The sequence below is a fragment of the Cynocephalus volans genome, chromosome 3 (genome assembly GCF_027409185.1).
Source record: "Cynocephalus volans isolate mCynVol1 chromosome 3, mCynVol1.pri, whole genome shotgun sequence".
Lineage (NCBI taxonomy): Eukaryota > Metazoa > Chordata > Mammalia > Dermoptera > Cynocephalidae > Cynocephalus > Cynocephalus volans.
Genome location: NC_084462.1, coordinates 185,479,558 through 185,494,804, shown reverse-complemented (window position 1 = coordinate 185,494,804; position 15,247 = coordinate 185,479,558). Strand labels below are relative to the sequence as shown.

The 15,247-nt window shown below is 39.7% G+C and overlaps 1 gene segment (V, D, J or C); it reads left to right on the top strand.

Annotated features, from left to right (window-relative positions):
• The first annotated feature begins 2,476 nt into the window (after nt 1–2,476).
• LOC134372831 (immunoglobulin heavy variable 7-4-1-like) lies at nt 2,477–4,641 on the top strand. The segment is given in 4 exon segments: nt 2,477–2,522; nt 2,605–2,915; nt 4,287–4,313; nt 4,612–4,641. Coding segments are annotated over 4 exon segments (414 nt in total).
• Nucleotides 4,642–15,247: the final 10,606 nt, after the last annotated feature.

Genomic DNA, 15,247 nt, shown 5'->3' with positions numbered 1-15,247 from the left:
ATCTGCATTTCCCTGATGACTAGTGGTGTTGAGCATTTTATCTTGTACTTGTTGGCCATTTGTATGTCTTTCTTTGAAAAATATCTATTTGATTGGATAAGGAAAATGTGGCATATATACACAATGGAATACTACTCTGCCATAAAAAAGAATGAAATTCTCCCATTTGCATCAACATGGATGAGCCTGGAGAAACTTATGTTGGGTGAAATAAGCCAAGCACAGAGGAGTAAAAAATACTGCATATCCTCACCCATAAGTGGGAACTAAGAGAAAAAAAGGAAGGAAAGACAGACCATGATTGTTCATTGGACTTGCAGAGGGAGAGAACATAACTAGGGATACAAAGTGCAGTGGGGAAATAGAGATGGCAGAAGGACAGACATAGGTGATTAGGTGAATGGGGGACATGGGGAATAATCACAACTTGTGGTAAAGGACATACTGGTAGTAATGATCAGACCATCATTTATTGTGCACAAGTTGTGATGGTCGTCTTGGTACCACATGAATATGCATAAAAATTAAAGTTAATATATGTGAAAATAAGCAGAGAAGAGGCTTTCCGAGGAAACGAACTTGGCCCACTCTATACAGAGGGAAGAACAAATGAACTTTGGGGAGGTTGTGGAGCTGCAGTGTTTTTGTTCTGTTCTGAAGAAAGAAATAAAGTTGTAGGAAAGCCATTAAAAAAGTCAAAATTCAACAAATATATTTTACTATTACTCCCCCCCCCACAAGAAATAGAAAAAGGAAAAGAAAAATCTCTATTTGGTTCCTTTGCCCAATACTTGGATCATTTAACTTTTTATTGTGAAATAGTCTCACTTCCTTATACATACTGGATATTAATCCCTCCTCAGACGTATAGTTTGCAGTTATTTTCTCCCTTTCCATAGGTTGTCTTTCCACTCTGTGGATTGTTTCATTTGCTGTGCAGAAGAATTTTAGTTTGATATAGTCCCATTTTTAATTTTTTTTCTAGTGTTGCTTATGATTTGGGTGTCTTATTCATAAAGTCTTTGCTCCTATTTCCTGAAGTGTTTCTTTTATGTTTTTTTAAATAATTTTATGATATTATATCTAGAAAACTAAAAACTCTAAAAAACTCTTAGAACAGATTAACAATTTCAGTAATGTTTCAGGATAAAAAGTCAACATTCCAATATAAGTAGCATTGTTATACTCCAATAAAAACATAGCAGGAAATGAAGTCAAGAAAATAAGCTCATTTACAATAGTCACACATACACACAAATCTGGGAATCAATATCACCAGAAGGTGAAAGATCGCTACAATAGGAACTGCAAAACACTACTGATAGAAATTAAAGACACAAAAAGTTGGAAAGACGATCTATGCTCTTGGATAGGAAGAATTAACATTGTGAATATATCCACACTACTAAAAGCAGTCTGCAGACCCAATGCAATCCACATCAAAATACCAATGACGTTCTTCACAGAAATAGGAAAAGCAATCCTAATGTTCATATAGAATAACAATAGGCCCCAATAGCCAAAGAAATCCTGAGCAAAAAAATTAATTAATTAATAATGACAGATGCGTAACACAACCCAGCTTCAAAGCTATTATAAACAGGACTGCATTGTACTGGCATAAAAACATACACTCGAACCACTGAAACAGAATAGAAAACCTGCGAATCATCCCACACACTTACAGCCAACTGATGTTTGACAAAGACCACAAGAACATACACTGGGGAAAAGATTGCCTCTTCAATAAATGGTGCTGGGAAAACTGGACATCTATATGCAGAAAAATTAATCTGGATTGTTCATTTATTTTCACTTTATATGAGGGAAGAAATAAGAAAACTAGATAGTTGTGGTTATTAATATGTAATCTTCATCTCAATTTAATGAGAAAAAATAATAAAACTATTGGAAACATGAAGATGGCATCTTAAAGTGTCAGAAATAATGTCCATTTCTGAGGCAATGGACTTGGAAAGATGAATTCAAAGATCAGACAAGTCGAGTGTGTGAGACTCTATATGTGATGGTCCAGGGTGAAATCACTGAGCCTGGTCCCAGACAAAGCAATGACACCCTGGGAACATTCAGCATTAGACCTTTAGAAGAAGCTTTTGTCCCATTTCAATGTGAGGTCACAGGAAGGATAAAAGTCACTAGTTGGGGTCCAGGAATGGGTTCATCTGTACCCAGGCACTTCCCAGGGTCAGATCCATTGGGGAAGGGTCACTAACTATTAGCAAGTAGGACTCCAGGCACCAAACACGAGAGGGTAGCTCAGTCTCCCAGGTGCAGGGGTCCTCTAGGGCATTGTGCTATTCATACCTGATCTGGACCAGGTGGTGTTAAGGAGCCGGACACATATGCAAATCACTGGGCCCCACAGATTAGAAAGCTCAGGTTCCCCCTCAACACATTCATCAAGGGTACGACCCTACTGGTCACACAGAACGAACGAGTCCGAATTCCACTCAGCATGGAGTGGGGCTGGAGGCTCCTCTTTCTGTTGGCAGCTGCCTCAGGTAAGGAGCCCCTGGCATCCAGGGCTGAGGAGGTTGCTGAGGTTGCCCCAGGGTCCCCATCTTCCCTCTCTCTTCTCCACAGGTGTCCACTGCCAGGTCCAGCTGGTGCAGTCTGGGGCTGAGGTGAAGAAGCCTGGAGAGTCTGTGAAGGTCTCCTGCAAGGCTTCTGGATACACCTTTACCTGCTGTGGCATGACCTGGGTGCGACAGGAAGCAGGGAAGGGCCTTCAGTGGATGGGCTGGATTAACACATACACTGGAAAGCCAACATACGCTGAGGGATTCACAGGACGATTTGTCTTCTCCATGGACACCTCTGTCAGCACAGCGTATCTACAGATCAGCAGCCTGAAGACAGAGGACACGGCCGTGTATTACTGTGCGAGAAACACAGTGAGAGGAAGTCAGCATGAGCCCAGACACAAACCTCCCTGCAGGGACACACTGGACCACCAGGGGGCGGTCAGGACCCACCAAGTTCAAGGTTCAGTCACAAGAGCAGGTGCAGAGGGGCCCAGGGAATGATTTGTAGTTAGAATCTGTGGTTTCCTCTTCCTTCCCCAAAACTCCTTAAAATATCCTCAACCATGTCGTCTTTTATTATTGTGTTCATTTTAGTTTTAAATATATTTATTTATACTCATGCATACACCTATGTATATATACACAGTCTTAGGTACTCTGGCGTTATACGTCTTGAAAAGAGCATGTTTAACAGCTTTCATCATATTTATGAGTGTTACTTTATTTTTATTTTATTTTTTTCTTCCAAATTTAATTTTATTTTGTCAATATACAATGTGGTTGATTATTGAGGCCCATTACCGAAACCTCCCTCCCTCCTCCATCTCCCCTCTCCCTCCCAACAATGTCCTTTCTGTTTGCTTGTTGTATCAACTTCAAGGAATTGTAATTGCTGTGCCTTCTTCCCTCCCCCACCCAGTTTATTTGTGTATTTATTTACTTATTTTTAGCTCCCACAAATAAGTGAGAACATGTGATATTTCTCTTTCTGTGCCTGAATCGTTTCACTTAATATCATTCTCTCTAGGTCCATCCATTTCGTTGCAAATGGCAGTATTTCAATCTTTTTTATAGCAGAGTAGTATTCCATTGTGTAGATGTACCACATTTTCCATATCCACTCATCTGATGATGAACATTTGGGCTGGTTCCAACTCTTGGCTATTGTAAAGAGTGCTGCAATGAGCATTGGGGAACAGGTATACCTTCGACTTGATGATTTCTATTCTTCTGGGTATATTCCCAGCAGTGGGATAGCTGGGTCGTATGGTAGATCTATCTGCAATTGTTTGAGGAACCTCCATACCATTTTCCATAGAGGCTGCACCATTTTGCAGTCCCACCAACAATGTATGAGAGTTCCTTTCTCTCCGCAACCTCTCCAGCATTTATCGTTTAGAGTCTTTTGGATATTAGTCATCCTAACTGGGGTGAGCACATTTTCTCTGTGAAAGATGTTATTCTCTCTCTGAAGAAGATGAATATTTTACTCCTTTCTTTCTCTGCTGATAGCTTCCCAGTGTGAGCATCAAGGGATTCATAAATGTATTGAAAGGAGCAGTATGCTGTGTGACACTCATGGGGTTTTCCCTCTTTTTTCATGTGACTTGTCCCAAGTGCAGCTGCAGGAGTCAGGCCCAGGACTGGTGAAGCCCTCACACACCCTCTCCCTCACCTGCACCATCTCTGGTTACTCCATCAGCAGTGGTTGTGGTTGGAGCTGGATCTGCCAGCCTCTAGGGAAGGGGCTTCAATGGCTTGGATATGGTCACTACAGTGGATCATCATGGAGGACAAACTATGTCCCCTTGACTCAGGGCCAAATCTCCGTCACCATTGAGGGGGCCAAGAATCAATTCTCTCTGCAGCTGAGCTTCGTGACTGCTGAGGACACAGCATGACACATTGAGAAGAAGTCAGCATGGGCCCAGACACAGACCTACTGCAGGGACCACCAGGGAGTGCTGAGGACACACTGAAGATAGGGTCAGCCCAGGAGCAGGTGCACATGGAGGTTTATGTCTGGTTTCTTGTCACCTTCTAGGGCTGCCTCTCCATATGACAGTTTGCTCAAGGAACCTCTGTTAGTTTATGATTCTGTTCCTAGCTCTGATGTCTCTGAAATATGAAAGTTCTATTGTAACAAAGAAAACATTCTCACGCACACTGGATGTAAAACACTCTCTCTGTCTTGATTACCAGGATCAGTGTCCTGAGGAAACTCAGTGGAACCTGATGAGGCTTTTCCAATCAGACTCAGTGCAAAGACCCCAGGAAACTCCCTGATTAGAGCACCGTGTTGGGATTCTGAATAAAGTCAAGAGAGAGGCTAGTTCCTGATCAGTAACATAAAAATCTTATGGGTCTCACTTCTAACCATTCTCCTGACACTAACTTATGCAACATAGACACAGCAGTGATCTGATGTCCTTTTGGTCATATTCAATTTTATTTTTCTGTAGTTGATGTTCTCTCATTCCCTTTGCTCTTTCTATTCCCTGGAAATGCAGAATGTGGTCTCTGAGGTCTAAAATCCAGGACTGAGTTTCTTTACCTGGAGCTCAGGTGTGGCTCCAGCTGTTCTTCCTGCAGACACCTGGGAGAGACTGATGAGACTTTCTTGCCCATCATTGTACAGGACATTCCTCCTGACCTCTCTACAAGGAGCCACATGGGGAATGCAAATGAACACTAGTAGACAATGGGATAATTGGGGATTGCTCAAAATGGGGTACTGATGTACAGCTGACCTTGTGCTGCTCAAACTTTCATGACATCCCCTCCCTCACCTGCGACTTGCAGGAAAGCTCTCGATGGAAAAACTTGATGTGCTGTGAGCTGTAGGTGATGGCCCTTGTGGTGGCTGGATCGACATGACCGAGTCTATAGGGGCAGCCATTAGGAAGGACCTGTTGGAACAATTGTGAAGACCTATAGTTGTGTGCACCATGGAATTTCATCTTCTTTGGTTCTGTTCTGATTGGAACAAGCCAACCAAGGTTTCTAGGATAATCTTCCTGGATCTCAACAAGCTGATGGCAGGTTCAATCAAAATATAAAGCACCATCAGAACAGCACCTAGATTAGATTTAATTGAATAACTGGAGACCATGGTTTACCCACATACAAAACACACTAAGGCAATGGTTATTTTATATTTTTTATTTGCCAAGAGACTGAAGTCCCTATTATTAAAAACTCTTAAAATAATTGTTAGTTTGGGTATTTTAAAAAGCAAATCCCAAGACTGGATTTCACTTCCATATCTTTTTCAAGAAACACATGTGCCCTTTTGAGATCAAAAGCAGAAGGCCTGGCTAAGAGATTGGGAATATGTCAGTCCATGATGCAAGTCTGACTCTGAGTAAAGGAAAGAGGGAGGGAAGATTGGGTGAAACTTTGCTAAATGTCTGTTCTGACAAAGAAACTGAAGCAAGGTTACTGAACCATCCTACAGCCAGAGCTGCCCATCAGAGGACCCAACATACCCAGCCAGGCCCTGCCTTAGCATCACCATGGAGCTCAGTCAAGACTTGACGGTGAACCACAGGACACGTGTCCTCAGCATGCACCATGTGGTGAGTCCAGAGAGGAGAACCCAGTGCCTCGTACAGGTGCATTGTGATCCATGCAGGTTTAGGTGTAGAATGTGCACCCTCAGGAAAACCTCACAGTTTGTAGAGTTTTATATGGAAAATACGGTTTTATTTTACCTACTAGATGACAAATAGACATAAATATGAAGTCTGCAAACAAGTGGAATTTCCACATTTAACTCAAATTCATTATTCTTTAATTCTGTGCAGTGTCCAGGCACAGAGTTGCCTTTCTCATGAGAAACTGTTAACCAGTGAGTAAAGACACTCTTCCCCACATACATTGGCCCCTCTCCCTGTGCAGAGATCTTGGGAGGAATGTCTCTGTGTCTTATCTACACTCTCCCTTCTCCCCCCATCAGAAGATCAGAGACTTACCTGACTGTGGGATCTGGGGCAGGAGTTGGTCTGCACACCTCAGAGCCTTCAGAGATCCCTGATGCAGTATTACAGTCAGAACAGTTTCACGGGTAGGGAAGATTCTGGTGAATGCTATTCAGGTCTAACTTAGGGCCCAGAATTAGAAAATCAGTTCATTTTCTATATCTCATCTCCATTCTGCAACTAACCATCATCAAAAGCGCATGTAACAATTCAATCCCCCTCACTGACACCTTGTTCTTATCTCATTTAGTTTTACGTTTAATTAAAGAGAAGTTCTACAATTTACGTGTTCTAATCTAATCTCAGAATTTGCTGGATTTATTTAGGAAAAAACATCGCACACAACAATGAGTTCTTTACTGTTACCACACTGTGTGTATGGAGACATTTCCGTGTGGAGTCTGGAGCACCATGAACACTGATAATTGTATGTCTCTGTCCTTTGCTCTGGTGCTGAAACTAAGGAATGTCCTTCCAACACAGGAAAAGGTCTCCTAACATATTGGTGAAGAATTTATGTGTGTGTGAAAAATTGTTAGTGCCATCGATTTATTTACATATCTTAAAGCCTAGTGAACACATGGGTGAGATGCAGATGGAGAACCTGTTTGGAAACACCTGGTTCATGACAGGTGTAAACCCACGTGTCAGCAGAGCTCCTTTGGGTTCTAAGAATGGAGTGTGGCACCCCCTACAGGAGACGGAGGAGACCCTGGTGCTGCAGGTGTGCTGATGGGCAGGGCAGAGTGAGGGCAGGAGGGTGACTGCTACGGTGCAGGGCCTCCTCTCCTGGGAGCACCCCTCCTCTTCTTCCTCACTTTGAAACTCTGACATTTTTATCAGGAGGGAAAACCACTCACATGTATCATCATATATTGATGGAAGTCCAGGCACGAGTCTTGCACAAGCTTGTTTCTGAACCTGTTGCCTGAGGACATGCCCTTCCTCCTTCCTGTCTGTCCTGGGTCTATTCCCATGTCACCCCTTTGCCACACCACCATCCTCTGTGCATGGCCACTGAATTCCCCATGATGGCACCCTCTGCTATGGCTCCTGGGAAACTGCACCACAGCATGGACCCCATGCCTCTGGCCTGCAAGCTGCTCCCTCCACAGACTCCAGCTCCTCCCTGATTCTACAAGGCACGAGGTCAGGATCCAGCCTTGGCCATCTCTTCCCTCCCTCCTCCTCCCCGAGCCAGGACATGTGTTCTGACTACCTCGGTTCCATCACACACAGCAGCTTAGACTTATTTCCTTGAGTCTCTTAAAGATGGTGTATCATGTTTCATGCTGATTTTCCTCTGTTTGATTTTTACTTTGACTAATTGGCTGCTCAGCCACCTTTTTTTTTTTTTTTAATTTTTAGAAACATTTAGATGTTGGAGGAATTTATATATTTCTCATGTGTTCATGTTTACTTTCACATCACTGTGGTTGGAGAAAATTCTTGAAATAATTTCAATCATCTTTTGTTTGTTAACATTTGATTTCTCACTTAACATGACTATTCTGGAGAATGTGCCAGGTGGACTTAAAATTGCATATTCTGATGCTGTTGGATGAAGTGTTCTGCGTGTGTCTCTTAGGAAAATTTTGTCTGTGGTTTTCTTCATTTGCACTGCTTCCAAATTGATTTTCTGTCTGAATACTCTGTCCATTGTTGTCAGTGGATTATGAAGTATCTCTCTATCATATTTCTTGAAGTTTATCTGTTCTGATTTGTTAATATTTATGTTATATACTCATATCTAGGTGTGCTGTTGTTGGGTGCATGTGCATTTCTTATTGCTATGCCTTCCTGATGGATTGATTCTTTTGTTATTATGCAGTGATCTGTGTCTCTTCTTATAATTTGGGGCTAAAGTCTATTATGGCTCATGGAAGTGCACCCCGCTGCTCTCTTGTGATTACCATTTGCATGGAATATCTTTCTTCATACATTAACATTTTCCTATGTGTGTTCTTAAGGCCTAGATTAGTTCCTTGTAGACAGGACATGGTTGGTTGTATTTATTTATTTTTTATTTAGCTTCTGTGAAAGTATATATTTTGATTGGAAATATAATTGATTTGCACTTAAATAAATTATTGATTGGTAAGGACTTACTATACTGTTAATTCTTTTTCTCTTTGTACTATGTTCCAATTTCTCTCTTCTAGTATTTATCTTTTTGACTTTATTTTATTTTATTTATTTTTTGGAATTTTACAATTTCTTTCATTTCTCTTCACCTACTGAGTATCAACTATATTTTTTCTATATTTTATCATTTCTATGAGCTTTACATAAATGACTTTATATTTTTAGCAGTCAGTTTTAAGCTGACAGCAACTTAAATTCACTCACACAAAAGTGCTTCAACAAATTCATGGAAACATTTATATCATCTTTTAATTATATATTTCCCCAAATATTTTAAAGTATCCTCATACAATAGCTCTTCACTTTTATTCTGTACTTTATGTTAGTGATGCCACATTGTACTTCTGTTTCAATTATGCGTCTATTAACACATTATCATACTTGTATGTATTCTTAATAATTTTTTAATTTTATAATAGAGTTTAAATGATTTATGCACCTCTATTACAATATTGGGGTGTTACTATTTTAATATACTCATATTAACCAGTAAGTTTCTATTTTCAATAAATTCTTACACTTGGATATTTACAGTCCTTTTGTTTCATCTCAAAGACATCTCTTTAGCTTTACCTGTAAGGCACATTTACTGGTGATAAACTCCCTTAGCTTTGGTTGATCTGGAAAAGTATCTTCTTTTTTCCTGTGAAACAGTTTAATATAGTATTCTTGGTTTGCAGTGTTTCTCTTTCAGCCCTTTAACTATATTCACACCCCTCTTGCATGGCCTATATGGTTTCTTCTGTTAAATCTGCTCATAGTCTTGTCCATGTTCCCTTGTATTTGAGATGTCACATTACTCTTGATGCTTTCAAAATTCTCTGTGTCATCATTTATTAAAACTTGATTATAATATGTTTAGATGTAAACTTCTTTAGGTTTACATACCACAAATTTTTCATTATAAATAAATATCACACCCACACACATGATATTTTAATGGGAGAATGACACACACAACATATGTGAGTTTCATGCACAAGTATGATTAGTATCATGTAAAGTTATCGCACATGAACATGCAGTTCATTTTGTGAAAAACTGCCACTCCCTGTTAATAAATAGCAAGGGTGGTCACTTCAGCCAGTCTTCCCCTGCCCTTTGCTAGTTTCTTTGCTTTATTTTCCAATATAAGCAATGATGAAATTTAAAATTAAGTCATACACCACTTTAAGGCCTCGACTGGGTGGGGATGATTGATCCTGGTGAATCAGATATGCAATATGGCCCGTCCTTCCAAGGCCATGTCACACTCTCCACTGACAACTCCACCAGCATTGCCCACCTGCAGTTGAACAGCGTGAACTCCTCAGACACTGCTGTGTATTACTGTGCGAGAGACACAGAGGATGTCAGTGGGAGCCCAGACATGAACTTCCCTATAGGGAAACACGGGACCACCAGGGGATGCTCAGGACCCACGAAGTTCAGGGCTGATTCCCATGGGCAGGTGCAGAGGGGCCTGTGCTTCCTTTTGGGTTCAACGGAATCATCCACTCTCCAAGTTCTCAGCTGTTCCCTGAGACGTTTTATGTCTTATAATTTGTGTCTTTAATTCCTCACACCCTCACGGGGTAATGAAGGATAAACCGAAGTGGTCTATATGTAGATGGGATGTGGCAATGGGCATGCTGCCAGCACGAATCTGGACTTCACATCTTGGGCACAAGGGGTGACAATCAGCTCTGTATCTCATGAATATTCATAAGCAATTATATATATAATATATAAATATATATATATACACACACATTAACTATTACAAAAAAAGATTCACTAGGGCCGTTTTCTTCCTGAGTTCCTGTAACTCATGTTTCATTCTCAACAAACAGATCATCCTGAAGATTCTCCTTTCTCTTTTTTGGAGCTAATTTCACTCATAGAAAAAACAGCTATATAGTTCAGTCACTGTGTGTCCCAAGCACACACTCTTTGGCCTCAGAGAAGCAGCTTTTGTAACTTCATGGACACCTTCACTCAGACAGACTACCTCTTCCCCTCATGGTCTCGAATAGATTTGATCATCAAACATCCAACCCCACATTGTCTCCTAATGTGCATCGTATGTGTCAGTCCATTCATGGACACCCTGGATAGGTGACCATAAGTGGGTCACCTGCAGCTTCCTCACTGTGCTGCTGAGCCCATGTGTCTTTCACATGCAGAACCATGTAATTCAGGCACTACTGCAGGTCAATCCTGCAGCAAGTTGGAGGCACAGGTGGCTAATGACCCCACAACACCTAGAACAACTCACGTACCTTATGCCATAAAATGTACAGATGGCTCCACCACCTGCAGGACACACTGGTAGGCAAATCTATGAGATGCTGTGGTTGCACAGTGATGCTTTGGGTGTCCCGGTCACCCTCAATATAACTTTTGTTTCTAGTGACCAGAGATATATGAAATCAAATATCTGTGCATTCCAATGTTATGGAACAGAGCTGAGGTAGAGATAAAAGACTAATCTAAAGCTCTGAAAGGCTTTTATAGAAACAAATAAAATATAGTAAATGCAAAGGATCTAAGCATTCTATTTAACTAATTGGACAAAGGGCAGAGAACGTGTATGTAAAACAAGCATGCTTCTTTTCCTTTAGATTTTATTTACTTTTCTTCACATATGGCAGGGGAAGTGAAACACAGAGAAGCAGTGACTCAAACACTTTTTTGAGTAGATACGATTCATGGAACGCAAGTTGTGAATATTTTATGTAAATTACAACAACATGAACAAAGACTATCAGACATGAGGCAATAAATCACTATTACATCTGCACTGCACTATGCTCCTCTATAAAAATAATAATATGTGTTTGAGACGCTGCTCTATGCCAGGCAGGCCCCACCCAAGCATTATGTAGAACAGCCAAGATTTCCAATTTCTACATGAGCCAGTTAAAGTTTTATATTCATTTGACAAAACAAACCCTTCTGGAAAATGTCAGATGTCCTATTGAATCAAAAAACTGTTTTTGCAGAAAAGTAGATACATTATTGTCTTCCTTTATTGAATAGATGCTATTGTAGCACATATATTAAAATGTGCCTTTTTAAAGTGAGTGTAATCCTCTTGGTAATAAGTTGATTGCTTCATGTCACATTCACCCATGAGAGCCAGAAAGTTGTCCTCATCTAATTTTTTATTGGCATTATTTACCTGTTCATTCATATTTTTCTTAATTTTTAAATGCATTTTGAAGTAACTTTAGGCTTATGCAAATATTGCAGAAATAAGACAGAGAATACCATGTGCCCTTCACCCACATTTTTAGCTTTATTGTTCTTTATGGTAGTTAGTCTTATCCAGTATGAGGATTTTCCTTTCTTGCCAAAGTCCTTTTCTCATAAGCAATGTCCTTGGTGCTGAATGTCTGTTTCTGATATGAGATCCTGCAGGATGTTGTCTAAGACCAAGGACTCTAGTTGTTGTTGAGTCATAGGACGTGAGGCCATGGGAACACACGCATGGGCTAAAGTTCTGATCCATCATTGAGATTTTTCCAGAAGTAGAAAAACTAATAGAACAATGGAAGGGCCAATTCAAGTCTCAGAAAATAAAACCAAATTGATGTGACTGAAGATGTTTTACGACATCATCTTCCAGAAGAAACTATGAGCTCTAAACTAATTCCATCACAGGCATTTCCCTGTAATCTAGCTCCCAGCATATGGTCCTATTCAATGGGCTGTACAGGAGGCTTGGGCCCAGTAGCTACAACACAGGGGTCTGGGAATCAGGGTGTAGAAGCAGGATTAATTGCTTTCACCACATTTGTAGTGACTAAATGCAAAGTTTTATTTATGCCTTCACAATCCTTCTACTAGGGCACAGAAGTGGTTCCACTTAATCTGAGTCTATGTTTGTTGTCTTCTTATGGGGATACTTATGACTGTGGCTCAGCTGATAAAGAGAGTTTTTCTACCAGGGATGGTAACTGCCCCATGTCTTTCAGGCTAAGATGGCACCTATGCACTGCGACAAAGAGGAGTCATTCTGGCTTTTGTGGCAGAGTGGACTGAGTGGACCTGTGTGGAACCAACTAAGAAAAGAGAAATATAAGGACACACTGGACTGGATTTTTGTTCTTTCCTTTCGTGTCCCCGAGGCCAAGACAAATGTTATCAGCAATTGCATTGGATATTTCTGTATGGACATGATCCATCTTTACCTGAAACAGCTCTCAGGTGATGCGTAACTTCCTTCACTGTAGTGGGAACTTTGAGTCCCACAGGTCGATACTGCCCTGATGTGTAGATAAGTCAAACCTCTCAGGGGTATCCACCAGCAGCGGAGGTTGAAACAGGAAGATAATGCCCCACTCTTAGTGCCCAGGTCCACATGTGGCTTCTCAAGAAGTTCCAAGGGAAGGATCTCTATTTCCTACTGGTGGTGACCTGCATAACATCAAGCCCATCCATACAACTTGATTTGCTATTCTAAAGAATAGAAATTTGTTTTAGTGCATTTTCAACTTTAGTTCCCAGACTATCTTTCTTCAGTGATCGAAGGATCTAACACTGCAAATGATTTTATTGAGAGCTTTTGAGCACTGATCAGCATAAATGGAAAATAATAATTTTCTCCCATTTTCCCAAATTAATATTTATAATTTTATTATTCTATGCCTTAAATTTTTTTATTTCATATTTTTTCTTAAAAGTAAATTTATTATATTATTTTTTATTGATTTTATTGAATTTTTTTCTGTAAATATTTGAGGGGTATGGCTTTGAATATCCATATCTGTGTATAATATACAATGCTCATATCAGAATAAATAATATATTCAACATTGTACAGTGTGATATGTTTTGGGGCCCTTTACCAATTCCTTGCTAAACCCATCACCCCTCCTCATTTCACACTCTGGTAGCTTACGTACGATCTCCCCTTTTGAAATTTCTACAAGTTATTGTGATCATTGCATCTTTATTTCTTTTTCTATTTTATTTTTAATTCGCACTTATGAGTGAGGACATGTGGCATTTCACTTTCTGTGCGCAGCTTATCTCACTTAATATAATTTTTCCGAAGTTCATCCATATTGTTCCAAATTGCAGAATTTTGTTATTTATTTATTTGGTACAGTAGTATTACATTGAGTACTGATACCAAATTTAACTAATCCAGTCGTCCACCAATTAGCATGTAAGTTGGGTCCTAATCTTGGCTTCTGTAAATAGAGCTGCAATAAACATGGGAGTGCAAGTTTCCCTTCAACATGATGTTTTCCTTGCCTATGGTTATATACCCAGCAGTGGGATTCCTGGATCATATGGCAGATCTATCTGTCATTGTTTGAGAAACTTCCATGCTGTTTTCCATAATAGCTACACTGATTTACAGTCACATCAACACTGTAGGAGGGTTTCACTTTCTCAGGATCCTGCCCAGCATCTCTTACTCTGTCTTCTGGATAATGGCCAGTCTATCTGAATCAGAAGATATATAAGTGTGGTTTTGATTATTTATTGCCCTGATGTTTAGTGATGTTGAGACTTATATAATATGTCTGATGGCCATTTGTATATCTTCTTTTGAGAAAAGTCTATTAGGCCCCTTTGCCCAATTTTTAATCTGGTTCATTATAGTTTTTCCTATGGCAACATTTTCTGGGTTCCTTGTGTATTCTGTATAATAATCCCACGCTGGATGCATAGTTTACAAATATTTCCTCCCACTCTGCAGGTTGTCGTTTTGTTTAGTTAATTGTTTCCTTTGCTGTGTAGAAAGTTTTTAGTTTGATATAACCCTATTTGTTTATTTTTTTTTTTCTTTTGTCGCCTGTGCTTTTGAGGTATTTCCGTAAAGTTTTTCCCCAGTCCTAATTCCTGGAGTGTTTCACTTGTGTTTTATTTTAGAAGTTGTAAGGTATCAGGTCTTACATTTAAGTCTTTAATCCATTTTGAGATGATTTTCAAATATGGTGGAAGATACAGGTCTAGTTTTATTTTGTTATAGATGGTTTTCTAGTATCTCCAGCACCATATATTGAAGAGGCAGTCTTTTCACCGATGTGTGCTCTTAGTGCCTTTGTCAAAGACCAGTTGGCTGTAAGTATGTGGTTTGTTTTCTGGGTTCTCTGTTCTGTTCCATTGGTTTTAGTGTCTGTTTTTATACCAGTACCATGCTGTTTCTCTTACTATAGATTTATAGGGGAATTTAAAGTCAGGTAGTGTAACACCTTTAGCTTTATTATCATTTTTTCTTTCTCTGGATTGCTTTGGCTGTGTGGTGTCTTTTGTTCCTTGATGTAAAATTTTGGATAGTTTTTACCATTTCTCTGAAGAACGTCATCAACACTTTGTTTGCAAAGTGTCAATTTGTCATGTTCGATTCCAAAAGCATATTTTCTTTGTGTATATGTGTGTGTGTGTGCTCTTGTGTTTAGAATTTTGACAAGCTCACTTGATGTAAATGTTTTCATAATACAGGTTGTAAACACAAAATAAAGCATCATTTTATCAACTGAAAGATTTATTTTCCAATAAATTTATTTGCCAATAAATTACTTCAAGACATTGAAAAAATAGTAAAACAATAAATAAAACATATTAAAATCCCCTCAT